The sequence below is a fragment of the Sapajus apella genome, unplaced genomic scaffold (genome assembly GCF_009761245.1).
Source record: "Sapajus apella isolate SASKATOON/1434 unplaced genomic scaffold, GSC_monkey_1.0 scaffold210, whole genome shotgun sequence".
NCBI classification, from domain to species: domain Eukaryota; kingdom Metazoa; phylum Chordata; class Mammalia; order Primates; family Cebidae; genus Sapajus; species Sapajus apella.
In genome coordinates, this window is record NW_022437150.1 from 773,074 (window position 1) to 799,050 (window position 25,977).

Genomic DNA, 25,977 nt, shown 5'->3' on the forward strand with positions numbered 1-25,977 from the left:
GGGTGCTGAGAATGGGGGCAGTGAGTGGTGGCGTCTTCTGATTCTAGTCATTGCCAGATTTCTTTCGAAAGGGGAGAGATGCCAGATGTAGGTGATGGGGAGGAAGGCAGCAAATCACACTGTCATGTGTGTACCTATGCAACAATCTTGCATGTTCTTCACATGTACCCCAAAACCTAAAATGCAATAAAATAAAAATGGAAAAAAAAAAGAAAGTGAAGTATTTAGCATTTCTTGACCCATCTTTGACTCCTCCCTAGTTGCTGATCTTTGAGTAACAGGAAAAGACCAGCACAACCTCCTGTTACACATAAATACAACTTTTTTAAACCAGCACATATATACATGATAGATGGAAATAAACAGTACTGCATACAGTAGTCCTAAGTATACACAAGTAAATATACCTTTGCAGTATATTCATATACCACATGTGTATAGACATGTGAACTTGCTGCAAAACAAGCAGAAAATAGGAAGAGAAAAATCAAGTTATCTACAGAATAACTAATCATCAAATTCGTGTTAAGAATAAGCAGTAAGATTTCATGATCTCAATAAAAAAAAATAAAGCTGTGCTCTAAAAGAATGTACAGTGAGACAATGAAACAGGGAGGGAAGGAAGGAAAGACATATACTCCTATGTCTTAAAAAAAAGGTAAAGCAATTTAGCCTCCTGGCACTGAATCATTTGCAGAAAAAATAAAAACAGGCAGGTACCTACTTCAAGTATATGACAAGGCTTCATACCAATCTCAGACATCCAATACTTCATTTAATATTTCTTAGAAAGCAAGGGAATTTAGTTCTTTTAAAATGTACTTTTAATTCCCTCTTTATTTCTTCCAGACTACACTGTTTTTATAGAAATAAATATAAAATCACCACACTGCCTTTAAAAATTAAAAGTGGGAAACAAAATACTTTATTCAATCAATAAATGGTAAAACATTTTAAAATCTCTTAGTTCCAAAATATGGTCAGATAGGAAAGAGGGCATATAATTTGTCAGTGGAAGAATCAAACCACTATCTTCTAAATCTATCCACCATTACAAGGTTTTGAAAAGCTATAAGATTTTATTAAAACAAACACACAATAAAACATAATCCAACGAAGATTTCAGGACTAAATATGAACCTTTCCTCTACTTTCAGAGGTTTAGAGGATACTAGAAATGTTCTTTACCAAAAGGTTAAATTCTTAGTAACATTTTGAATCACTAAATATTCTTCCTTTCCTTAACTTTGACTGTTATATTTATTTGAAAAGAAGCACTTACTCTAAGTTGTTACCCTGTCTAGGAAAAGATGTTTTCTTCAAGGATTCTGTCATGTTTTTATGCTAAAGAACCTGTCTTATGTGAATAGTCTGCTTTTGATCATTCTAAACGAATTCACAGACACAAAAACAGATATTTGTGACACGTTTTTGAATTGCCTCCAAACAAAATAGAGGCTGTTAAATCTAATTGAGGTGCCAATAATTCCAGACTTTGTCCTAGAGCAGCTTAAAGGCAATCAACTCTAGTAAAATCTAGAAACTTCCTAACATGAACTTGTCAGTAGGGTCCAATCCCCCCTCCTTATGAAATCAGAATTTATCAATATGAATTCAAGGCCATAATACTATTACAAAATAAGTGTTTACTCCTATTCCACTCATACTTTGTCTAAACATGCACCTACAAAACAAACATCAGTTTCCAACCTAACCACTCTGGATCAGCTTAACAAACTTAATGTCCTACTGACCTGTCCTCTGCATTTGAATTCTAAGCCTACCTCATGAATTCACTTCCCTTCACTGACCTAGTCTATTTCAAAGAAAACATCCCCCATCCTGAAGTTGTCCTACAATCTTAACATGCTAATGAAATACAGTAAGACACAAATTATAAGACCAAATGTTTTAATATTAGAATCAACATATTTAAAATTATATTTTAATCAATATGACAAATATAACAGGAAAAAACTGTATACATTCTTAATTGAAAATGTACATATAGGAAATTTATATAGAAAACTGCTATTTCACTCATAACTTTTCATACTTACAAAATTGTAACTAAACAAAGTTTAAAGTGAAATAGCAAATTCCTCACACTGTATGCCTATATGCATACATTGAACAAACACCTTACATATAAATATTTAAAATTTTCAATGTGATAAGTGAGCCTGCTTCTTACTTGTTAATTTGTCTAATCTAGGTTGGATTGATGACAGTGCTACTCTCAGGGGATAATGTATATTTAAACTGTTTCTATGTTTTGTTTTAATAACACTTAAAGTAGAGAATCCGGTCTCACAGAGGTATGTTGAGGGGAAAAGAAGAAGCAATTTTAAAGCAATCTCAGCAAGCTCAGGATATTCATTTTTAACTTTGATCCAAAATGAAGGAAGTGATGCTGTATTTTCAAAACTGATTTTCAATCCTTCATCAGTAGCCAGCTTCAACAACTTATCCTGTAGAGTTACAGTTAAATTTAAATTACCTTTTGATGAAAGAAATGGATTTTGGATCCACAAATTTCCTATGCGTGGATCTTCTTTTGATGGAAAATAAAATTCAAAACATTCTAACAAATTTGTAAGATGTTCACTGATAACTTTTCGTAGATGTGCAATATCAAGATCATTACCTACTTCATTGATAATCGTTGTTAAATTATGGAACATGTCATAACAATCTGTAGAAATTCTGTTTTTCCAAGCTTCTAACTTTTGTTTTTGTCCTTCAACTTTATCTGCCATTGAAAAATAAGTTGCATTCTTCCCTTGCATAGAAGCATTAAGATCATTAAAAATACTGAAAATATCAGACAAATAAGCAAGTCTGGCTGTCCAATTCACATCTTTAAAAAGTTGGGACCAAACAGGTTTCTTGCCTTGCAGAAACACTAAGAGTTCATTTCGTATTTCAAACATTCTTGACAGAACTTTTCCCCGTGATAACCACCGTATCTCGGCATGCAATAACAGCTGCTTATGATCAGCTTCCATATTATCACATAATAAAGAGAATAATCTCGAATTCAATGCATTAGATTTTATATAATTCACAATTTTTACTATGTCATTAAGCACACTATTTAGTTCAGCTGATATTTTTTTCATAGCAAGACTTTCTCGATGAATGAAGCAATGTGTTGTTTTACATTCTGGTGCAAGTTCCTTAATCTGGGTTACCACTTCAGAATGTTTTCCTGTCATTGAAGCTGCACCATCAGAACATACTCCTACACAAAATTTAAATTCCAAACCACATTTGTTAACAATATAATTCTTTACAGCTTCATATAGTTCTGAGCTAGTTGTGTTTGTAGGCAAAGAGGCTGAAAAGAAGAACTCTTCCTTTATATCATCATCATGTTCAAACCTCACATAGACTAAAAGAATTATCATGTTAGCAATATCTCTGCATTCATCAAGCTGCAATGAAAAATACTTTGCTAGTTTTATTTGTTCGATGAGTTGATCTTCCATATCATTAGCCAGTTCCTGAATACGTCGAGCTATGGTGTCATTGGAAAGTGGTACCTGAGCTACCTTCTTTGCTGCAGATTCACCCAACATTTCCAAGCACACTTCTTTGATGCAGTCTTTCACTAGTGTCTCAGCAATGGTGTATGGTGTTTTAGACTTAGCAACCGGAAGTGCTACTTTATATGAAGCCCGCAAAGCACTAATGTTTATATGAGAAACGTTGAATACCTGCTTCGGTTGACTTTTCAATTCACTACTCTTTCTTTCAAAGAATTCTTTTGGTTGTGAACTTATTTCTTTATGTTTTGAATATAAATGTCGCTTAAGCTTTGATGGTTTCATTGCTTCGTTAGCCAGTACATCTCCACAAATAATACACTGTGGTTTTAGTACTTCACCGTCAATTACAGCTACAAAACCAAACTCAATATATGAAGGATCATATTTCCGAGTGAAACTAGCATGAACTCTTTTGGTTTTCCCTTCTTCAGGATGACTCCTATTGTTACCATTTCTTTGATTACTACCACTGTGTTCAGAAAAGGCATGTCTTTTCTTGACAAAAAAGTCCAGTGAAGCTTGTTTCGCCATCTGAAAATTAGGATTAAAAGTAAATAAATAATACAAATTTTACTTTTCTGCTTTAGCTAACAATGTTAAACCACAAATTTAAAACTAGACTTGATTAAAATAAAAAATTATTTAAAAATTAATTTATAAAAACAAAGAAATGCCTATATTTTCTCAGATTTTTATATATCTTTGGGTTATGGCTGATAAACTAAGCATAAAGTATCACATGTTATAATGGGGACCTATTGTGTGTAACCCCCACCACATGTGACTCACCTTGAGAGTTTAACAGCAGCTAAATTGGTCTATATTCAGTAAGATGAGTTCATTAATCATGTGCTTGGATATTGCAGTAATGTCAATTGTTATAAATGTTTCTAAATACTTAGGCTCAATTTTTGTACTTAATATGGACTGGAGTTTTTATACCAGCACTGGTCTGCCAATCACAGGTTGAGTACCACTAGTCTAAGTCATGTGTAACCTCCATATTTCAAAACATTAACCCTACCTCATAAAGCCTACTGATTTTAAATCTTTTTGGTTCTATTTCATGTTCTCCATTTAAATTCTGAAACTGAAGTACTTCCCAACACAAACCCCTATACTCCAAGCAAATTTATGATTCCCTACCCCCACAAATGCTTCTTCACTTGATTTGAAATGTCCTTTCTTAGCTTGCCCTCCACCCAAACTCACATGATTGAAACAGAAAAACAATAACTTCATCTGTTACCAAATTCATTCTTCTATAGAAACATACCATCATACATGCTATTTACTCCCTCAATCTTAGCTTTCTCATTCCCCCAAGAAATGCCTGACATCAGAAGGGAGTAAAAGAGATACTGTTCATTACCCCCAGAATAATATAAAAGGCAGCATTCACGGTTACAACTTTACAACTTTCAATCTGGAAAAAAAGAGGAGAGGAAGCAGTAAAAGTAATCAGGCCTTCTTTGGGGGAAATATATGCAAGGTAATGAAAATGTGCCTTCGTATACCTTGTCAAACAATGCTTATTCACAGTAAAGTGTAATGGGACTCTTCCCTGCTTTCATCTATGGCAGATATTCAATCTTACCCAATCTACTTTGTCTGGTGAAAATGGTGTCCCTGATGGCTTTAGCATTTTGGAAGGTTGAATAGGCAAACTTCTTTGAATCTCATCATGTTTTCTTTTCATTGTGCTGGTTTCATAGCAAAGGCTACAAATTATTTGCTGACCACAGCCCTCAGTCCCATGTTGAGAGGGCACTCCACAAATTGCATGGATATTTCCATCACATGATATACAACTATTAGCACCTGTGCATTCTTTTTCACAAACTACACAGGATAAAAATCTTAGTCTACTCTCAGGAGGTTTTTTTTCAGCCACCTTAGGGGTGACGGGAAGATTCTCTTCAATATCACTACTGTCTGTTCCAGTCTCAATGTTTTCTTCATACTGGGCTCTTAAAGTATTTTCTAACTCTTTGTCAGCCTGATCTAATTCATTTTCTGTATGCAGGCTGGCAACAAGTTCTTTAGTTAACTGAGAATGGGACAAGCCCAGTTTAGCTTCAGAGCTAAATGCACTTTCACATGGAGTCTGTTGCATGCTTCTGTGATAGGGTTGATTTTGGGTCATCTGAATGAACCACAAAAATTCAGCCCAATGTGATGAGTTGTTAGTTTGCATCCAGGAGAAAATCCTCTTTCGGATAGCCTCATTAGTTTGTTCTGCAGAGCTCTGACTTTGGCAGGTCTGAGACTTCCCATGGACAATTTTCAATTCTGGCCAAATATTACTGAGTTCACTGACAACCTGGCTTGAAAATTCCCTCCCATTGTCAGATTGTAGGACACTGGGTGCACCAATAATTGTAAATATATCTAAAAGAGCATGTGCAACTTCCATTGGTCTTTTAGACTTTAGTGACCGCAAAAAACTCAACTTTGTACGAAGATCTTGATAATGCATAATAAATTTATATTCCCCATCAGGATTCAACTGCATGTCTATAAGATCTACTTGGCATCTTGAACTAACTTCCTTAATTGGTTTTGATGCTAGAACTTTCTTGAGTTTTGAATTTTTCTGTTGGCATGGTTTACAGAGGGTCAGGTATAACATTATAACTTCTTTTGTGATATTCTTGTATTTCGCTTGTAACTCTTTCTCCATGCGAGTACGTCCACCATGTCCAATGCTGAGATGGGTATCATGCAGAATGTCAAATAAGTCCTCACTGTGTAAGTAATACCGTATTTTATCTGTTTCCCCATTTATAGCCTCAATTAGCTTCTCATTTCCTTGTACAAGGATAACATCAAATCTAGCCAAGCGACGGTAGTCAACCGATTCCTTTTTTGCCTTAGCTTTAGCTTCTTTCACTTCCTTTATCAGCTGACAGTATTTTGCTTTAGAAAATATCTTAGTATTATTACTTTTGTTTTCCAGTAACACTGCTAAGCTTCTGAAGAACTTTTCCCTCATGTTTTCTAGTTCAATTTCTGCTTCATTAGTATCTAAGCTACTGAGGTTATCATCACCCATGCTTTGAGACATCATGGAAAGCCACAAAAATGACCCTGAAACAAAGGAAAAAATCAATTAGAATATTTGGGAATATATTTAAAATACATATACTGCCAGAGGAGCCAGTAGTGCTTGAGGCATAAATAGGGGATATGGACACACAGAAGGGGGATAACATTTTTTCTGAGACGGAGTCTCACTCTGTCACCCAGGCTAGGGTGCAGTGGCATAATCTCAACTCACTGTAACCTCTGCCTCCCAGGTTCAAGCAATTCTCCTGTCTCAGCCTCCCGAATAGCTGGGACTAAAGGTGTGCACCACGACACTTGACTAATATTTGTATTTTTAGTAGAGATGGGGTTTCACCATGTTGGCCAGACTGGTCTTGAACTCCTGGCCTCAAGCAATCTGCCCACTTGCCTTGGCCTCCCAAAGTGCTGGGCTTACAGGTGTGAGTCACTGCACCAGGCCAGGGGATACCATTTTGATTAAAAAGTCCAACCTAGGTGGAACAAACAGTGTAAATGAAGGACTCCAGCCAGTAATAAAAAGTTTCACACAATAAAGAGCAGAAAGTCAGGATGTGACTTTCCAGAGCAGTTTTCAGGACTGAAGCATGCTTTATGTAAAACAGGATGCAAATTAACATTTATTTGTTTGTTTACTATGCAAAGACTTTTTTTTTTTGGAGGAACCTCAGCAAGACAATAATAGATGTTTTTTTTAAATCTCCACACTACATGTTTTCTCTTTCATTCAGTCAGGTTAGCTATTACATCAACATTTGAGGAGTAAGTTCCAACCTAATATATTCATATCAGCTCCCTTTCAGGGCTATTAACTACAAACCCAATATAAATATCTTCATTACTAATTTTAATAAGAATAGTGGATAAGTCTACAGTAGTAAAAAAAATTTCTGACTTAATAAAGCTTATTAAAAATTTCTAGAACATTCATAATAACAGAAACACTAAGAATACTTCAAATTTGGCTGTTAAGGAAAGAAACTATTTTGGAAAAAATAAAAAATAAAAATTTGGAATTAGCATAATATCTCTAGATAGTTTTATAGTTGCTTGGAAAAATACTTGTACTCAAGTCGACATCATTTATACTATCAGTTTGAATACCAAATTGTCAGACAGAGCAGGGACTTCTCTTACGGGCCTGTCAGCCACCCCCCAACCACCAAGCATGGTAATAACAGGAAATCCTGAGTTCCTTCAAGGGAATCCAGGCATCTAACTATCTTTAAGAAGTAAATGAGCAACTTAATAAACAAGAAGATAATACCTTAAAACAACAGCCAAAATAGTCATGAGATGTTCCCTGTATCAACTAAAGATAACATCTTAACATATATCCCTAAGCTGTTTTTCAGAAACCCATACCTCCACCAAATGGATCCACTGGTCTGAGGATCTCAGATAAGGGGGAACTGAGGACTGAACTACAACAGCTGTTCTTTGTTCTAAAGTTCTTCCTGGGGGGCCTGGAAGAAGTTACACCCACAAGCCAGAGCTAACCTTCTTTTCCGCTGATCCCAAATTTTTAAACAAAGCTTTGCCTCCTTAACCAATTGCAAATTAGAAAGTCTTTGAATCTACCTATGACCTGTAAAGTCCCTTCTTTGAAATGTCTGTCCTACATTTTTAGGTCAAACAAATGTACAGTGTCCACGAGTTGATTTATGACTTTGCTCGTAACCTCTGCCTCCGTGTGTGTGTGTGTGTGTGTGTGTGTGTGTGTGTTTCTGAGACAGAGTCTTGCTCTGTTGCCAGGCTGGAGTGCAGTGGCACGATCTTGGCTCACTGTAACCTTCGCCTCCCGGGTTCAAGTGATTCTATCTCAGTCTCCTGAGTAGCTGGGACTACAGGCATGTGCCACCATACCAGCTAATTTTTGTATTTTTAATAGAGACGAGGTTTCACCATGTTGGCCAGGATGGTCTCCATCTCTTGACCCAGTGCTCCACCCACCTGGGCCCTCCCTGCTTTTAAAAAACCCTTAGTTGCAAACCATCAGGAACACTGGGTCTTAATTGTGAGGGGCCCAATTCTCTTTGCTTGACACTCTGCAAAAATGCCCTCCTTTCTCCTGCTGATGTGAATGTTTGGCTTTCCTGTGCCAGGCAAGTGAACCCGTTTCGTTTTGCAGCAGTAATGAACTACTAAATTTAAATCATCTAACTTCATTACAAAGTCAGTAAGTACCTATGGGTAAATCAGATAACACCATGACAAATCTGGTGTTCAAGTATTTTTGACATTATTACCTGACTGTTTTACTTCAACTCCCTTAATAATATTACATTATACTGGTTGACTTTTCATTCAACTATTAATACATTCAGTAGAAGTGAAATGAGGTTTGATAACTTTCAGTATTAGATCCTTCCTTCTCTGAAGTCTCACCCTCTTTCTTAGAACTAAATTATTCTAACCATTATCTTGAAGTGGGTATGGCTCTGGAGATTCACATTCCATTCTGTCTTCCATAGACTGAAGCTGGGTGCCTAAAGACGCCTTTGCAGAATCCAGAGCAGTCATTTCTTCCATAGGAACTTCCTGCCCATATATGCCCTGTGAGACCTGGGGACAAATAGGTACATTTGGTAAACAGTATAAATAATTCTAGTTTGTCATAGCTAAACTTGTATTCTTCCCCTAAAATAGAATGTAAGAAGAAAAAAAAATCAGTCTTTACTGAATTCTTAAGTAAAAGATAACATAAGAAATGAAAAATGCTGGTTCTAATAAAACCGTAGCTTGGCAGGGGGTGAGGGAGGAAAAAAAAAAGCCATAGCCATACAACAGAAACTGACGTCTCTATTATCACTATAGGACAGGAGTTAAAACATATCCTTTGGTTTCTGTTTCTGGTAATAACAATGAAAACACATTAAAGAAATGTCTCCTAAACTGTGATGACTGAAAAAAATTATAAACAAGTGTCAATGTGGTTAATTAAAAGTAAATATTGGGCCAGGCACAGTGGCCCACACCTGTAATCCCAGCACTTCGGTAGGCCGAGACCAGTGGACACTTGAAGTCAGGTGTTCGAGACCAGCCAACACGGTGAAACATGGTGAAATCCCGTCTCTACTAAAAATACAAAAATTATCAGGGAATTATGGTGGGTGCCTGTAATCTCAGCTACTAGGAGGCTGTGGCAGGAGAATTGCTTGAACCTGGGAGATGGAGGTTGCAGTGAGCTGAGAACATGCCACTGAACTCAAGCCTGGGCAACAGAGAAAGACTCTGTCTCAAAAAATAATAAAAAATAAAAATAAATATTGGGGTAAGGGAGGAGGGAATGCAAATTATCTAGTAGAGACTAATGAGCTGTTTGCCCAGGAAATAATCTGACAGTTGTTTTAGATCACTTGTGGAAAACATTAGCCCAGTGTGTTCTGGATGGGGAAAAAAAAAGTCAACCAAGTTGCATAACCGTGTTGGGTGGAAAGAAATTGTCGTCTCCTCACACTAATCATCTAGCATATGATTATAGTTAGATTTCTCCAGTTATCCCCAAAACAGATTTTATGGTTTTTGAAAAATCCATGATCCATTCAATGTTTCTATATTGTTTTTAGTTATATCTCCTTTGCATTTCTTAATCTAGTGTCTTGTCTTTTCTGAATCCAACCCCCTTTGCAAGAGCAAGACAGCTTGGTTTGATTTTGCGGAGCTCTTCTGAAGGCTCAAAGGCTTTGGAATCATGAATTAAACCAGGGAAAATTTTATATCACACCGCATGCAAACAGGCTTTTGTGAAATCATTCCAGGACTCTCCAATAATATCAATCATAAGTTTAATGTAAAATTGCTTACCGAATTCAAAAACTGTTCCGGCACTGTCACCCCCATGTATAGGCAATCAACATCTTGAATGTTTGCCTTAAATAATAAGCTTTAAAGATTGCAATCACACCCTGATCAAGGGACTGCAGTAAAGAAGTTGTTTTGGGAGGTAAAAAGAGAACTGTGATATCTGAAGTAAGCTCAGTGACTCCTGGAGGGTGGCTTGGTGTGTCACGAAGAAGTATAAGAATTTTAAAAGACAATTTTTTTCTTTTCCAATTTTTTTTTTGATATACAAAAAAATGTCATCCGGTCTCTCTTGCTAGACCTATAGTAGACACCATGGCTAGTCTTTATAACTCATTGTAAAGCTTATAAATTGGCAAAATGATAAATCACAAGCTTTAGCTTTAAACCTCCACTGGAATTTGCACCCAGCATCACCATCAGTTGATCCTTTGTAGCCTTAAACCCCACAGTGTGTTTCTAGAGTACTTCCAGTCCCACTTACTCCATTCTGGATCCACACACCCAAATTCTCCACAGATGCCCCTGAGGGCATCTGCTTCCAACAGTGACTGGTTTCATAAAAACTGAAAATCTGAGCCAAGGGAAAGCCTTCTTCATCAATCTAATTTCTCAATGCTGGAGGGAATGTCTTTGCAGCTTCTTCATCTGCACTTACACCCTCATCTGCACAGACAGTTTAACACTGTGGAAAGTACAGCAGTTCTTGAAGCCACTAAACCAGCCACAATTTGCACTAAATGAAGGCACTTCTGTGGGATTTTCAGCTTTTATTCTTAACATCTTCATACATTGCAAAGGCATTATCTTTAACTTTGAGAAACATTGCACTGGATTGCTTCCTTGTTTGGTATTCAATCCACACACTTAGCAGATGCTCCATTTCCTCCATTTCCCTGTACTTTGTTCCAATAGATTTGATAACACTGGCAGTTTTCCCAGCTTGGTAATTTTCTTTTATTTTTCCCATCATTGTCTCTAATTGTGTATATGTTTACTCCTTTATGCTGGTTGCACAACCAATCTCAGGTTCTTTTATTTAAAAACACTGTATAGTCTGAAGCTTGTCTTCAACTGTTAGAGCTTTTTCTTTGTTTATACTCACTAGCAGAAACTGTATCACGAGCACACTTCTGTGGCACTTGCAAAACCCTCTGCTTGCTCCTTTTCTGGAACAAAAAAAGTTTAGCAAAAAATGCACGAAGGTGGGAAGGAATCATGTAAATAAGCACTTCTAGGACAGCCAGAGGAAGGATGTGGGGGCAAATGGGCATTATGTACAGTATTGTATGTATTCAGGACTTGCTGTGCTCAGCTAAGTCAGATACTTAGATTCAGCTACTCCCACTTGGTGGCCACAAACATCAACTGGCTGGGAAAACTCATGCATGAGCCTACACAATTTCGGCATTATCCCGATTCATTTCCAGCATACTGACCTCTTAATGAAAGATTTTGCATTCCGGAAACATGTGTTTGTAACAGATCAGACTGTATACATAAAGTGTTCATATTCTGAAAGAGTTCAGGTAAATGTATAAATAGTATCACTAAAAAAAAGTCTGTCAATATCCATAATGTTCTAAAATTACTGTCAAAGAAGGCAAATATACTCCTTTAGAAATAACTCCAGTGTAATGGCAAAACGCTTTTAAAATTCTTCTAAAAATAATTTTGAGCTCAAAACATTTTACATACCAACAACTCTAGATACTGAAAAGAACCAAGGAAATCATGCCATTAGTCTTTTCATTGTACAGATGAAGACACTAATGTCCCAGATAATGTGTAATATGCCCAAGGTTACACAGCTAATTAGAGTCTAGATAGCTACAAAACACAATTAAAAAAAAATCTGTATATTTCTTTAATCTCATAGTCACTAAATACGTTTTCTATTGGTAAAAAAAATAGATCATTGTTTTGTTTGGTTAAATCATTTACTTATTTGAATCATACACAAAGACTGTTATGTCATATGCATGAATCTATTCATCTACACCAGTGATCAAATAAGAAATAATGCCCCAAACCAGGGTTTGCAACCAGCAGTGTGAAATTACTCCCACTTACTCCATTCTGGATCATGCACCCAAATTCTCCCCAGAAGATGGCACCTCCAATTTCTCACCTGCTGTCTAGGTTCATCAAGCTCCCTCTCCAAATCTTCCAGCAAAGTCACCACCTCTTCTCCACTCTCAGGATTATGCTCCCGCACCCAAGACTGGAGCTCCTCGGGCAGAATGGTCAGGAACTGCTCCAGCACCAACAATTCCAGGATCTGCTCCTTGCTATGTATCTCTGGGCTCAGCCACTGACGGCACAGTTCCCGCAGCTGACTCAGAGCCTCCCTGGGCCCAGGTGTCTCCTGATAGCAGAACTGCCTGAAGCGCTGACGAGACAGCTCCCTAGTATAAGACAAATTCCTACGCAGGCCTGATTCTTGATCCCAAGTATGGTCTTCTTCTTTAACCTTTACTCTGATAATCTCCCCTTGTTCTTCTGGAGCCTGGCCAGCCAAGGCTGGGAAGGCCGTGGAGACTGCTTCCATCCCGGGCTTAGGGCAGCTCAGGGAATGGCTCTCTCCACTTGGGGTGTAGGCAAATGGGTGATTTTACTTAAGTTTCTCTTTCGTTCTTAGGAAAGTTTTTAATACAAGAAAACACTCAACACAGAATACCTGCCGACGCAGTTTAAAAGAACTTGTTTACGTGACAACACAAATACTCGGGCAATTCCATTGAAAGTGAAGCCATATTCTGAAAAGACCAGAAAGTAGTGAGCACAGAACGACCCAGTAAAGCCTCAGGGTCACAAATGGAGCGGCAAGACACCTGCGAGACCGAAAACTGCGGTCATCAAGGATACGCGGGCCCTAACTGGAGCCTCGGTGTACGACATATGAGCCCAGGCAAGGAGACGAAGCTCGGAGCAGCCTGGGCGAGGGCGGTGAGGGAGAGGGGCTCACAAGCTGCCCGAGGAGGAGGCCCGGTTGTCACCGCGCACACGCACCCGTGCCTCGGCCGCAGCTCCCGCCTCTGAGGAGCTCAGACCCGCTGGCACCCGGACTAGTGGGTCCAAAGACACAGTGTACGGCTCAGCGGGCGGTTCCGCAGACACACCCGCAGCTGCGCCCGCAGGTTCCGGCCGGGCCCGGTGAGCCACGCTCACTTCCGGTCCGCTCTAGGATTCCAGGTGGTGCGGTCTTCTCGCTGGTCGCGGTCGCACCTACGGAACCAGCGGACTTGGGGAGGCAAGTGCCCCGGAAACCGCGGGGAATTAACTCCGGAGCTACCCAGTTACCTGACATCCCAGTGAGGAGAGTCTCGCAGCGGTGCTGGGTGGAGGCCGCTGGTCTGTGTTCCCGTCACCACCATAAACCACCGCTGGCGCTCAGACCCGCGGGGCGCCCCGCAGCGCCGGGAAACAAAACGGGGAAGAGCATCCCCCAGGAACACCGCGCCACCGACCTGCAGGCCCCTTCCCGCCCGCCCGGGTTAACTTCGGGCCGCTTTCTCCTTTCCCTTTCACCCTAAATCAGACTTAAAAATGTAAGAATTAGTCCACTGCTTCCTTTTTACGTATTGGAAAACCAAGACCCCCGGAGAATGAGCTTGGGTTGTTCAGTGCCGGCCCAGTGCTCCGTGACTGAACAACTGTGGGAAACGGGTCCCAGACAACGAACAAACCCTGGACGGCTGATCAGAGCTCAGCGAGTCACTGCAGTGGGGAAACCAGAACCTCCCTTCCAGCAGTCACTGGATTCATCCCTACGCCTGGGAGCGCAGAGACGCCCGAGGAACGTTTGCGGAGTTGCTGCCTGGCTCCCCTTCTCCATTCTCGGTTTCCTTCTGCTTTGGTCCTCATGTTGATTTCTCACATTTTGGCATTTCTGAGTAGAGAGGCTTTGAATAATCAGAACATTTCTTTCGGAAATCTCTAAATTAAAAAAAAAATTCTTATGGTTAGGCTCTGTGAATGGTCTTGAGTAAATCGCTAAACCTAATGAAATTGTGTAGAAAATTTTTGTCTGTGTGCCTGTGTCATCAAACCTTGAAAGGATCATTTTCCCAGCCACTATTAACGTGCTGCACTTACCTTTTGTGTTTCCCCCACCAACTATCCTTTGCAGTCAGGGATTCTACCTTCTACCTTTTTCTCAGGCAGTGCTGTCTGCCATGCTGAGCACACTAGGCAGTTAACATGGAGTAACCATGACTTCTAGACTTCTAGGTCCTCTACTGACGAGCATTACTCTTTTTTTTTTTTTTTTTTTGTAGATTTGCATTTTTAAAATTATTGCAACAGTGATAGACACATAAAAAAGTCAAATATTTTAAAAGTCAACATGGCAAAAAGTGAAAAGTTTCTTCATCCTCAGTTCCATTCCTCAGAAAAATTCATGCCAACAGTTTGTTGTATGTACCTCCAACCTATTTTTAAATGCACATATAAAATTAAGTACAATATAATTATGTGCAAATATAACTGAGTCACGATTATAACTCATTATAATTTGCAAAACTTAGATCATATTAGACTGCAATTCAACAAGTGACTGGGATTTTTTTGTTTATTTTCAATTTAAACTAAATCCTCCCCCAGAAACTACCAAGCCAACATGAGATGTGTGCCTATCGCATTCTTTTTAGTGCCTATCGCATCTATTTTGACAGATGTTGTTGAAAGATATGTACCCCAGAGGGGTGTTTATCATGAGTCTCTCTAAAGTGTGTCAAGATCCTTTCCTTGCACTGTGCTTTCCAACGCCTTGGGAAGTGGTTGCTCTGTATGAAACATATGTTGTAAAATTTGCAAAACTATGCTATTATAGTGAAAATTAGTTAAGACAGTTGCTTCTCCGTACTCCAGCTTATCCTCAGATACATCATACAGGCCTAAGAGTGCCCATAATTTTATGTTGATAACCACTATTCTTAAAGAGGACTTTTTAAATTATGAAGTTTCAGACCTCACAAAAATCTGGATCTGCCCCGTTGACTACAGGAAGCGATTTATGCTCCTAACAAAAGCGCAGCAAAGAGTGCACAAATCTCCCTGAATTTTATTTTGCCCATTACTCCTCCAGCAACAAAACGTCAGCTTTCTTGTCGGCACAGTCTCACTGAAGCCTGATCTAAACCTTCCGGATTGCAGCAACTAGAAAGTTTATTATCAAGGAGGTATTTAACCACGACTGTAGATACATATTCTGCTCTTATGGTTGGTCCCATGGTGTAATGGTTAGCACTCTGGACTTTGAATCCAGCAATCCGAGTTCGAATCTCGGTGGGACCTTTCAAAGGAGAACGTTTTACAGTTACTGGTTTGGCTTCTGAATGTGGGAAAAACTCGTTCCTTCGCTTCCTGTCGAATTTCCCTTTGAAAACACCTTTGTGGCCGCGTACACAGTATTGGACTCACCTATCCAAACATAAGTACCGAACTCTTTCGCTTAGGAGTGATTGGAGACAAAGAGAAAGTCGCTGCTCCTACGGACACAAGAAAAGCTTCAGCAGCAACGTGGAAACCCAATTCCTGTAATGGAGACAAACGCTTTCTCAAAATTCCCTAGGTTCGAAGCCCTCCTCGCCGCCACAACTGAATCTTGTGCGTGCAGTTGGCCGAGCGTTGGTCTCGGGCGGGTTATTTCGCTGTGGATCTCGCGCGCCCGGGATCACTTCTCGCCCCTTTTCCCATCCCATCCTCCAGCTCGTCGGACAGTTCACCCTCGTCTGCTTTCCCAATTCCCTGGTCCTTCTTAGTCTTCCCCACTCACCCCACCTGCAGCGTCTGGAGATCCCCCAAAGCAGGCAGCCCCGGACGGCTCGGGTCCTGGCATCCACGGCGTCTGCTTTCCAGCCGGAGAGAAAACGCCTCCGACCGCACCCGGGCCTCGCTGCGCCGGGAGCTGGCATTCCCAGTTCAGGACCACGCACGGGGAAGGGCCCTACAACTCGTGTGGGAGATGGGGTAGAACGACCTCTAACCCTAACCCTTCGGCCCCTAGAACCAGGGTGAAAGGGGGGGACTCCTTGAGCGGGTCTTCCCAGACACTGCCAAACACTCCGTCCCAAGCACCGGGGAAACAGTCCCTTGGAGCTGAGGGTCAAAAACAGGAAATGTACCCGTTATCTCGCCAGCCCTGAACTCGGTGTGTAGACCAGGGTCGAATTGGAGATAGAGCTGCTGAAACCAGGAAGGTCCGGGAAGTTCCTGACAGACACTTGTTTGCCTCTTAGCATGAGGTGGGAAATGTGGGCAAGGTGAGGGAAAGGTGTGCCTTAGAGGACAGAAAGGACAGGAACTAAATTAGAAATAAGTATTTGTGTTTTGTACAAATCAATCTCTTGTATGATGTAAGAGGCAACCTTCAAATCGAATGATTTATTTTCAGATTTCTTTTCACATTTTGATTTTTTCATACAGACCAAAAAACCAAGCCGAATCTTACTTTCACCAAGTCCATTAAACCATAAATAATTCATTAGCTCATGTTGTGAATTACCACTGGTTACACAGAGACTCTGTAGGTAAGTTTGTAAAAGTTTATGAAAACATTATTTTGACTCCCACGATGTGTGTTTGATGGCACTTCATGTGGTCTGTAATGATGCTATTTGCAGAAGGAAATAACATTTTCTTCTTGTGGTGTTGCCTTAGCTAGTGTGGCCCCACCTTCTTTCCACTTTGTTGATGTGTGATGAGATCTCACCCAAAGTGTTCTCCCTTTTCCTAATGGCCTCTGCCAGCCTCTTCTACCTGTGTGGGATGCTTATAACCCCAGTCATTCTTCCGACCACCACCATAGCCAGCCTGTGCACAATCATTATGATCGCATCCGTCTTCAAGCATTCACTTATCCTAGCTCAAACCAGTAACTCAGACTTTACCCTAAGCCTCTAAATTAAGGTAATGGACAAGACCTGATTGGAGATGGTGCCTGCACTACATGACCCAGAAGTGAACAGAAGGCCAGGGAGCAGCTGCTGTGAAGAGGCAGAAGAAGCCACTGGGTACTGGGAGAGGCCAGGAGCATATGCAGATCCTCCCCCTGATGCCTTACAGGTTCTGTGGGTCTCCAATTCCTTTAGGAAGCTGAGGAAATCCCTGTATTTACAAAAACTTCACTCTTGAGCAAACTTTAGTTAGGTTTCTCTGAGCCGTCCTCTCAACTAGGTCCCATCCCCAGCTTGTCCAATCCAGTTTCAGCAGAATCCAGTTGAGCCTAGTTTTAGTAAGAATTCTCCTAAGCCAATTCAGTAAGAATTCCTCACCTCAAAATCCTATCAAATTTCTCTTTTTCCTCCCTTGACATCTAATCAAGTTCCTCTAGTATCTTCTATCAAATGGTTGTCTTACCCTGACTACTGGCTATGGATCCCCAGCTGTCCCTACTGTATTTGGATTTGAGTTGACTTAATCTCTCTCCCTTATTGCAATTGACTGGAATAAAGTCTTCCTTGCCTATTTAACTCCATCTGTTACCATTTTTCTTTGACAGTTTTATCAAAGAAGGTATAGGCATATCCTGGGGAAACTTATTTTTCAAAGATGAGATCCCACTAAGGATTCAGAATATGATCAGCTGCAGAGAGATGTGTTCAGAATAGAGGACCAAGCCAATTAATGGTAACTGATTTCCTGAGGAAATAAAAACAGACTTTAAAATCTGTCCATGTCGGACGGGCACTGTGGCTCACGCCTGTAATCCCAGCACTTTGGGAGACTGAGGGGGGTGGATAACGAGGTCAAGAGATCAAGACCGTCCTGGCCACAGCATGGTGAAGCCCCATCTCTACTAAAAATACAGAAATTAGCTGCATGTGGTGGCATGTGCCTGTGATCCCAGCTACTGAGAACGCTGAGGCAGGAGAATCGCTTGAACCTGCAAAGCAGAGGTTACAGTGAGCTGAGATTAGGCCACTGCATTCCAACCTGGTGACAGAGCAAGACTCCATTAAAAAAAAAAAACTATCCATATCAAAAAATGTGATACACCACATTAACAAAAATGCAGGATAAAAACTATGTGATTATCTCCATAGATGCAGAAAAAGTATTTGACAAAATTCAACATTGTCATCATAAAAACTCTTAAAAGATTAGGTTTAGAGGAAATGTACCTCAACACAATAAAGGTCATATATGATAAGCCTACAGTTAACATCATACTCAATAGTGAAAAGTTAAGTGACTTTCCTGTAAGATTAGGGACATAACAAGGATGCACACTCTCAACATTTCTTTTTAACACGGTACTGCGAGTCCTAACCAGAGCAATTAGATAAGAGAAAAATATAAAAGTCATCCTAATAGGAAAGGAATTGAAATGAACTCTACTTGCTGATGACATGATCAGCAAGTAGAAAACCTGAAAGATACTACAGAAAAGTTAGAACTGATAAATTCAGTAAAGTTGCAGGATACAAAATCAACATTAAATAATCAGTAGCATTTCAATATAATGACAGTGTCTGAAAAGGAAATTTTTTTAAAATTCCATTTACAATAATAGCAACAAAAATAAAACACTTAGGTGTAAATTTAACAAAAGGGATGAAAGACCTGTGCACTGAAAACTATAAAACTCTGATAAAATAACTAAATCACATATAAATGAAAAATATTCCATGTTCATGGAAGAATTAATATCGTTAAAATGTCCACACTACTCAAAACTATCTACAGATTCAATGCAATCCTTGTCAAAACTCCAATGTCATATTTGATGCGAATAGAAAAAACAATTTTTAAATGTGTATGGAACCACAAAAGACCTCAAATAGCCAAGACAATCTTGGACAAAATGAACAAAGCTGGAAGCATCACACTCACTACTTACATCCATTATAAAGTGATGGTAATATGGCATGGTACTGGCATAAAAACAAACACTGACTTTGAAAGAGAATAGAAAGCCCAGAAATAAACCCATGTATTTATTGTCAATTGATTTTTGACAAAGGTGACAAGAACACAAAATTGAGAAAGGACAGTCTGTTTAATAAATGGTGCTAGGGGCCAGGTGTGGTGGCTCATGCCTGTAATCCCAGCACTTCGGGAGGCCGAGGTGGGCAGATCTCCTGAGGTCAGGAATTCAAGACCAGCCTGGCCAACATGGAGAAACCCCGTCTCTAGTAAAAAATACAAAATTAACTGGGCGTGGTGGCGGATGCCTGTAGTCCCATCTATTCAGGAGACTGAGGTAGGAGAAACACTTGAACCCAGGAGGCAGAGGTTGCGGTGAGCTGAGATTCCACCATTGCACTCCAGCCTGGGCAACAAAAGCGAAAAAAAAAAAAAATAGTGCTAGGAAAACTGGTTATTCACAAGAAGAAGAATCAAATTAGCTTTTATCTTATAACATACATAAAAATCAACTCAAAATGGATTAAAATACAAGACTGGAAACTATAAACCTATGTACTAGAAAAACACACAAGGGAAAAGCTTCATGACATTTGTCTGAGCTATTATTATTTTTTAATGACTCCAAAGCACAAACAACAAAAGCTAAAGCAGATAGATGGAATTGCATCAGACTAAGAAGTTTCTGCTCTCCAGAGGAAACAACAAAGTGAAGAGACAAACTGCCAAATGGAAAAACATTTGCAAACCTTATATGTAATAAAAGGTTAATATACGAAATATATAAGGAATTCCAACAACTAAGTAGCAAGAAAACAATCAACCTGATTACAAGACACAAAGGACCTGAACAGACATTTCTCAAAAGAAGATGTACAAATGGCAATACCTATGGAAAAAATGCTTAGCATCACTAAACATTGAAGAAATGAAAATTAAAGCCACAATATCACTTCACATGCATTAGGATAACTTTGTTTTGTTTTGAGATGGAGCCGGCTCCACTGCTCAGGCTGGAATGAAGTGGCGATATCATGGCTCACTGCAGCCTCAGCCTCCTGGGCTCAAGTGATCGTCTTACTTTGGCTTCTCAATTAGCTGAGACCACAGCTATGCACCACCACCATGCTCTCAAACACTTGGGTTTTAACTCCTGGGCCCAAGCAATCCTTCCACCTCGGCCTCCCAACATGTGGGATTACAGGCATGAGTCATCACCCACGTAACACTTGTTATCATCTTTCATCTTTTCGATTAAAGCTGGCTTTTATCGAAAAGATGAAAGATGATAATAAGAGTTGACAAAACCATGGAGAAAAGGTAACTTTTGTACGTTGTTGGTGAAAACATAAAGTAATACAACCATTATGGAAAATAGTGTATAGATTCCTCAAAAACTAAAAATAAAATTACCTTATGATCCAGCAATCCCACTTCTAGGAATATATCCAAAGGAACCAAAATCAATATGTCAAAGAAATATCTGCACTCTCATGTTCACTGAAGTATTATTCATAATAGCCAAGATATGGAATCAACCTAAGTGTTCATCATCAGATAGAGATACAAAGTAAATGTGCTAGGTAGGGCGCAATGGCTCATGCCCGTAATCCCAGCACTGTGGGAGGTCAAGGTGGGCGGATCACTTGAGGTCAGGAGTTTGAGACCAGCCTGGTCAACGCAGTGAAACCCCATTTCTACTAAAAATGCAAAAATTAGCTGGGCGTGATGGCACGTGCTTGCATTCCCAGCTACTTGGGAGGCTGAGGCAAGAGAATCACTTGAACCCAGGAGGCGGAGGTTGCAGTGAGCTGAGATGGCACCGCTGCGCTCCAGCCTGAGCAACAAGAGTAAAACTCAGTATCAAAAAAGAAAGAAAGAAAGAAAATGTGATATATATATAATGAAATACTATTCAGACTTTAAAAAGAAAGAAATTCTGTTATTTGTCACAATGTGGATGAACCTGGAGGACATTTTGCTAAGAGAAATAGCCAGACCCAAAAAGACAAATACTTCATGATCTCACTTGTACGTGGAATCTTAAAAAAAATATATACTGAACTCCTAGAAACAGAAGAATAATGGTTACCAGATGTTAGAGTAGGGGATGGGAGTTGGGGAAGGAATACAGTTGTTGGTCAAAGTGGTACAAAGTTTCAGACAGACAAGAAGAAAGTTTTGAGATAATTTTAAAAGTGAAATTAAAAAAAAACTTTGTCCAAGTTTTGAGATGTATACCTGGGAAGATCGAAGATGGAAACTGGGCAGGAGCAGTAATCCCATGCCTGTAATCCCAGCACTTTGGCAGGCTGAGGAGGAGGAATCAAGCCTAGGAGTTTGAGACCAGCCTGGGCAACATGGTGAAACCCCATCTCTACAAAAACAAAAACAAACAAAAACACAAACACAAAGAGCAGTCCCAGTTACTCCGGAAGCCAAGGTGGGAGGATCTCGTGAATCCGGGAGGGGGAGCTTTCAGTGAGCCAAGATCATGCCACTGCACTCCAGCCTCTGGGTGATAAGGGTAACACTGAGTCTCAAAAAAAAAAAAAAAAAAAAAGGCTGGCGTGGTGGCATGTGTCTGTAGTCCCAGCTACTTGGGAGGCTGATGCAGGAGAATTGCTTGAACTTGGAGGCAGAGGTTGCCATGAGCTGAGATCAAGACATTGCCCTCCAGCCTGGGTCAGAAGAGTGGAAACTCTGTCAAGAAAAAAGAAAGAAAGAGAGAGAGAGAGAGAGAGAGAGAGAGAAGGAATGGAGAGAAAGAGAGAAAGAAAATTCTAGCTGAATGGAAGTAACATGTAGATACTTCAGCCAGGTACAAGCCTTAAGACCAACATAGGAAACATCTGGATACATTATTAAATCACAGATCCAGGAACACACACACACACACACACACACACACACACACACACACACACACAGACCACTGAGGTCAATGCACTGGATCATGACCGAGGCCCAGAATTCTTCATTCATAACAAACACTTCGGCTCATTCTGATGAGTAGGTGAGTAGAACAGCCCAGAGTAGGGTGAGTAGAACAAGAATTTTAATTATTACTGGCTAAGAGTGTAGACTAATAAAATCCTTTTAGAGGGCCATTTGGCAATATCTATAAATATTTCAAATGTGTATATCCTAAGAAAACACAGCAAACTCACTTCTAAAAATTCATATTGCAGTATTACAGATATACACATTCAAAATTTTATTTATGTATATATGAAGTTATTTGTTGTAGCATGGTTTATAATAGCAAAACATATGGAAAACCCAAATTGACTAATAGGGGCTGGTTAAATAAAAATGGTAACCTATGCATTGGGATATAATACACCCTTAAAAAAGAATAAGTGTTCACTTTTTGTGATGATAGGCAAAGGTCTCCAGGATATATCGGGATATATTGGATAGGGAAATGGGGCAGGATAAGGAACAATGTGTATAGTATGTTGTCATTTGTGATATTTCTTTTTGAGATAAAAATAGAAGGCCAGTCATGGTGGCTCCTGCCTGTAATTCTAAAACTTTGGAAGGCAGAGGTGGGCGGATTACCTGAGGTCGGAAGTTCGAGACCAGCCTGACCAATGTGGGGAAACTCCATCTCTACTAAAAATACAAAATTAGCCAGGTGTGGTGGCACATGCCTTTAATCCTTGCTTCTTGGTAGGCTAAGGCAGGAAAATCTCTTGAACCCGGGAGACAAAGGTTGCTGTGAGCCGAGATTGCACCATTGGAAGCAGAGTTTGTGGTGAGCTGAGATTGCACCATTGCACTCCAGCCTGGGAAACAGGAGCAAATCTCCATCTCAAAAAAAAAAAAAAAGAAAAAAAAGAAATATATATTTTATGTAATATACATTCATATGTGCTTAGTATAATCCTGGAAAGAATTAACAACAGTGGCTATCTGTAAAGAATGTAATTAGGTGGTGGGGGAATAAGGTTGCGTGCAAGATTTTATATAGCTTTATACTTCTGGAATCATGTGAATGCAGTGCCTATTTAAAAACTCAAATAAAATGAAAAATATGTACATTTTCCCCAGAGGCCCATGATGGCAATCACGAGTAGAAACTACTCAATATGGACATTCTTCTCTGTCTTGGTTTTGGAGGCATCTTTAGATCTAACTGGGAATGCTGTGTGGAGTATACTTTTCAGTCATGTCACATCTCTAAGCAGACACAAATCTTCCTCAAAGCTAAGCAGAAAAAGATGGCTAAGTTTTTTGTTGGGGGAGGGCCCTTTAAAGTTAGCAAACAGTAAAAATTTCAGTAAGAGCCGGGTGCGGTGGCTCAAGCCTGTAATCCCAGCACTTTGGGAGGCCGAGGCGGGTGGATCACGAGGTCAAGAGATCGAGACCATCCTGGTCAACATGGTGAAACCCCCTCTCTACTAAAAATACAAAACATTAGCTGGGCATGGTGGCGCGTCCCGGTTATCCCAGCTGCTCAGGAGGTTGAGGCAGGAGAATTGCCTGAACCCAAGAGGCGGAGGTTGCAGTGAGCCGAGATCGCGCCTTTGCACTCCAGCTTGGGTTACAAGAGTGAAACTCCGTCTCAAAAAAAAAAAAAAAAAAAAAAAATTTCAGTAAGGTTAAAATCAGGCTGAAGATACCTGCAAAACATAGTTTCAATAATTTGTTGTACATATTTATGTGGATGATTTTTATCATTTACTTTAAGTTTATTGGCAATACTTTTTCTAAAGCCCTCAATTACTTCAGTTGCTTCCTCAAAAGAGCTGGAAACTCTATGAACATAAATACTTCTTGCCCTTAAGAGGGTTAGCATCTGGAGGGAAAACTAAACACTCCCCAAAGGTCTCAACTGGCTAAGTTAACAAATATGATCAGTGTTGCTGAGGAGGAATGGTCCCCAAGATTTGAGGGACTCTTGTACTCAGAACTGAAAATTAGCAGAGGCCAGTTAAGATACATTTAGTAGTTTACTCAATTTCTTGGAGAATTAATCTACCAAAGATCAACACTAACTAGGCAGCATTCAGACCCATCCTTTTAGAGGGTTAAATAAAACCTCAGGGAACGACGAGGATGGGATTCGAACCCACGCGTGCAGAGCACAATGGATTAGCAGTCCATCGCCTTAACCACTCGGCCACCTCGTCACATGGCAAATGTGGCAAAGTCATTTTCTTCCTCCGCGCAGTTAGTCCTGTAATAATACGATTTCTAATCGCCCTTTTTTCTGGCTTAATCCGGATGCAATCCTTATAAGCACACTCAGAATCGGGCACTTTTAGGTACATTCCTCAGCAACCACAAAAGTGATCCATGACATCCGTAGTGGGTCAATTACTTAGCACACATCAGACGAACAGATAGAAACAGCTCGCCGAGGCGTTAAACGTGGATCCTGGCTGAACCCCGGAATGAATGGACGTAGGCTTTCAACCCTGGATTGCTGCCCCGGCTCCAGCCCGCCGCCCCACGTTCTCGCTTTGGAGGGACCGGATTATTCCTTCTGATGGGAACAGCTCCAGGGATTCCTGTTTTCTGGGAGGTGCCAGAAACCAGCAAATAAACGGCAAGCAACAACAAAGCTGCTCTGTGATTCCCTTAAACGTTGTTGCTTGCGCAGCATGCCGGGCAGGAAGGAGCCGCTTTCCTGTCTCTCCTGTTCTTTCTCTGGGGTTTGGAATCATGGCACCGCCGCGAGGTGCAGCAATGGGTCGCAACGCGGTTGGGAAAAGCTAGGAAGGCGGAAGCTCCCTGATGTGAGCGTTTTCGTTCTAGAGTACTTCGGAAAGTTATAGCGCAAGACGGTTCAGCGTGGCTGCACTAACACTTAAAGTGTCGGGTGGGGAACCCCCCAGCGCAGGCGCCAGCTCGCGGGGTCGGGTCTGTCCCGCTCACCGTGTGACCTGGGCGGCCACTTCACCAACTCCGTGCCCAGGCCCTCCCGCCCGCAGAATTTTTGTCTATCTAGGAAGAAGCTGACTTGGACAATTTCAAATAAATCCAGCACCGAGGAACCGATCTACTCACTAGGGCTTCTCTGCTTTTCTGTATTTAGTGGGAAATAGTGGAGAAATTATTTCTTGCCCAAATGCTGTTTTTGTTTTGTTTTGTTTTTTCCCTCTTCCTTTGAAATCTTTCCTTCTGTTTAGGTTGAAGGGACTCTCTTCTCTCCCCATCATGTTCCTTTACCAAATTTCACATTTCCATCTTCAGCATACAACTAGCCAGCGTGGGAAACTGACCTATGACCCCTGGGTTAGAGGACTAAAGATGTATTCATTTAATAATTCAAACAATGGCAGTTATTTATTTAAATGCGGCCAGTTGTTATGATTTCCCCTAAGCCCTGAGTTAAGTCTCCCGTTTTGAATCCTTTAGGCTTCATTTCTTTTGTTCCTCTTTCACGGTTTCAAGGAATCCTAATTTTATACCAGTGACTTGAAAAACCATTTCACAACACAAACTTTGAGGGGAAAATTTCCCTTGTTAGACTAACAAAGATTTCATTTAGAATATTTTCCCTTCAATTAGAGGGCAAGCACCATATTCCTTATTCATCATATTACATCTAGTGCATTAGCCTGTAGTAGGCACACAATTCCTATTGTTAAATGAATGAAAAAATATCTAGATTTAATTAAAGAATATCAAAAATCAAAGTACCAAGGGGGACAATTTTCAATTGTTTAAGTTT

The 25,977-nt window shown here is 40.2% G+C and overlaps 1 protein-coding gene and 2 non-coding genes across 3 annotated transcripts; 1 reads left to right on the plus strand and 2 right to left on the minus strand.

Moving 5' to 3' along the window:
• Window positions 1–819: 819 nt before the first annotated feature.
• On the minus strand, window positions 820–13,585 carry ZBED9 (zinc finger BED-type containing 9). The gene is made up of 4 exons (XM_032270380.1): window positions 12,553–13,585; window positions 9,035–9,182; window positions 5,149–6,641; window positions 820–4,082 (listed from the first exon to the last, which is right to left on the minus strand). Exons 1-4 carry the CDS (start codon window positions 12,970–12,972, stop codon window positions 2,166–2,168), a joined length of 3,978 nt encoding a protein of 1,325 aa, XP_032126271.1. The 5' UTR covers window positions 12,973–13,585; the 3' UTR covers window positions 820–2,165.
• Window positions 13,586–15,647: 2,062 nt separating this feature from the next.
• On the plus strand, window positions 15,648–15,719 carry TRNAQ-UUG. Its single transcript has one exon. It is a non-coding gene; the product is annotated as a tRNA-Gln (tRNA).
• An 8,629-nt stretch (window positions 15,720–24,348) lies between these two features.
• TRNAS-GCU lies at window positions 24,349–24,430 on the minus strand. The gene has a single exon. It is a non-coding gene; the product is annotated as a tRNA-Ser (tRNA).
• Between the last annotated feature and the right edge of the window lie 1,547 nt (window positions 24,431–25,977).